General features: G+C 42.4%; 1 protein-coding gene across 1 annotated transcript in view; it reads left to right on the top strand.

The window, feature by feature from the left end:
- Window positions 1–276: 276 nt before the first annotated feature.
- SLC4A10 (solute carrier family 4, sodium bicarbonate transporter, member 10) overlaps window positions 277–439 on the top strand; it is a gene marked incomplete at its 5' end in the record, with an annotated part of 90,131 nt that continues 89,968 nt past the window's right edge. Inside the window, one exon of the mRNA XM_010288505.1 lies at window positions 277–382. Within this exon, the coding sequence (XP_010286807.1) occupies window positions 277–382 (106 nt within the window). The remainder of the gene's footprint in view (window positions 383–439) is intronic.

Below are 439 nucleotides of genomic sequence, written 5' to 3'. Positions count from 1 at the left end.
TGAACTTGTTATAAGGATCTAGATTCCTCTCTCTCTTTATTGAAGTTACGCCTTGGTAGAAGTCTCTTGGCCTGGGTAGGTTCACGCAGGTGTAAAATCCATTTTGCTTTTTCCTGGTTATCCATTTCAGTTTTCAGGTTCCTGTTTTCAGTGAGAGCTGAAAATGGTTGGACTTGATGTTCTTGAAGGTCTTTTCCAACCTTAATGATTCTGTGATTCTACCTGTACAGGGAAAATTGCTGTATTCAGATGCACATGAATGTTGTGGCATTTTAGGGCCTGTTTCCCGGTATAGTGCATGAAGAACAGTCTGGACTCAAGTCCTGGATTCAGCCCTGGAAATTATTGAAGTGTGAACCTAAATCTGCATTCCCTGGTGCAGGTACAACTTGAGCATTGAAGTGGCACAAAACTAGGATAAGCATGCCCGCTTCTGTCA

Source organism: Phaethon lepturus, unplaced genomic scaffold (genome assembly GCF_000687285.1).
Source record: "Phaethon lepturus isolate BGI_N335 unplaced genomic scaffold, ASM68728v1 scaffold3646, whole genome shotgun sequence".
NCBI lineage: Eukaryota > Metazoa > Chordata > Aves > Phaethontiformes > Phaethontidae > Phaethon > Phaethon lepturus.
This window is presented reverse-complemented; position numbering and strand designations above follow the sequence as displayed.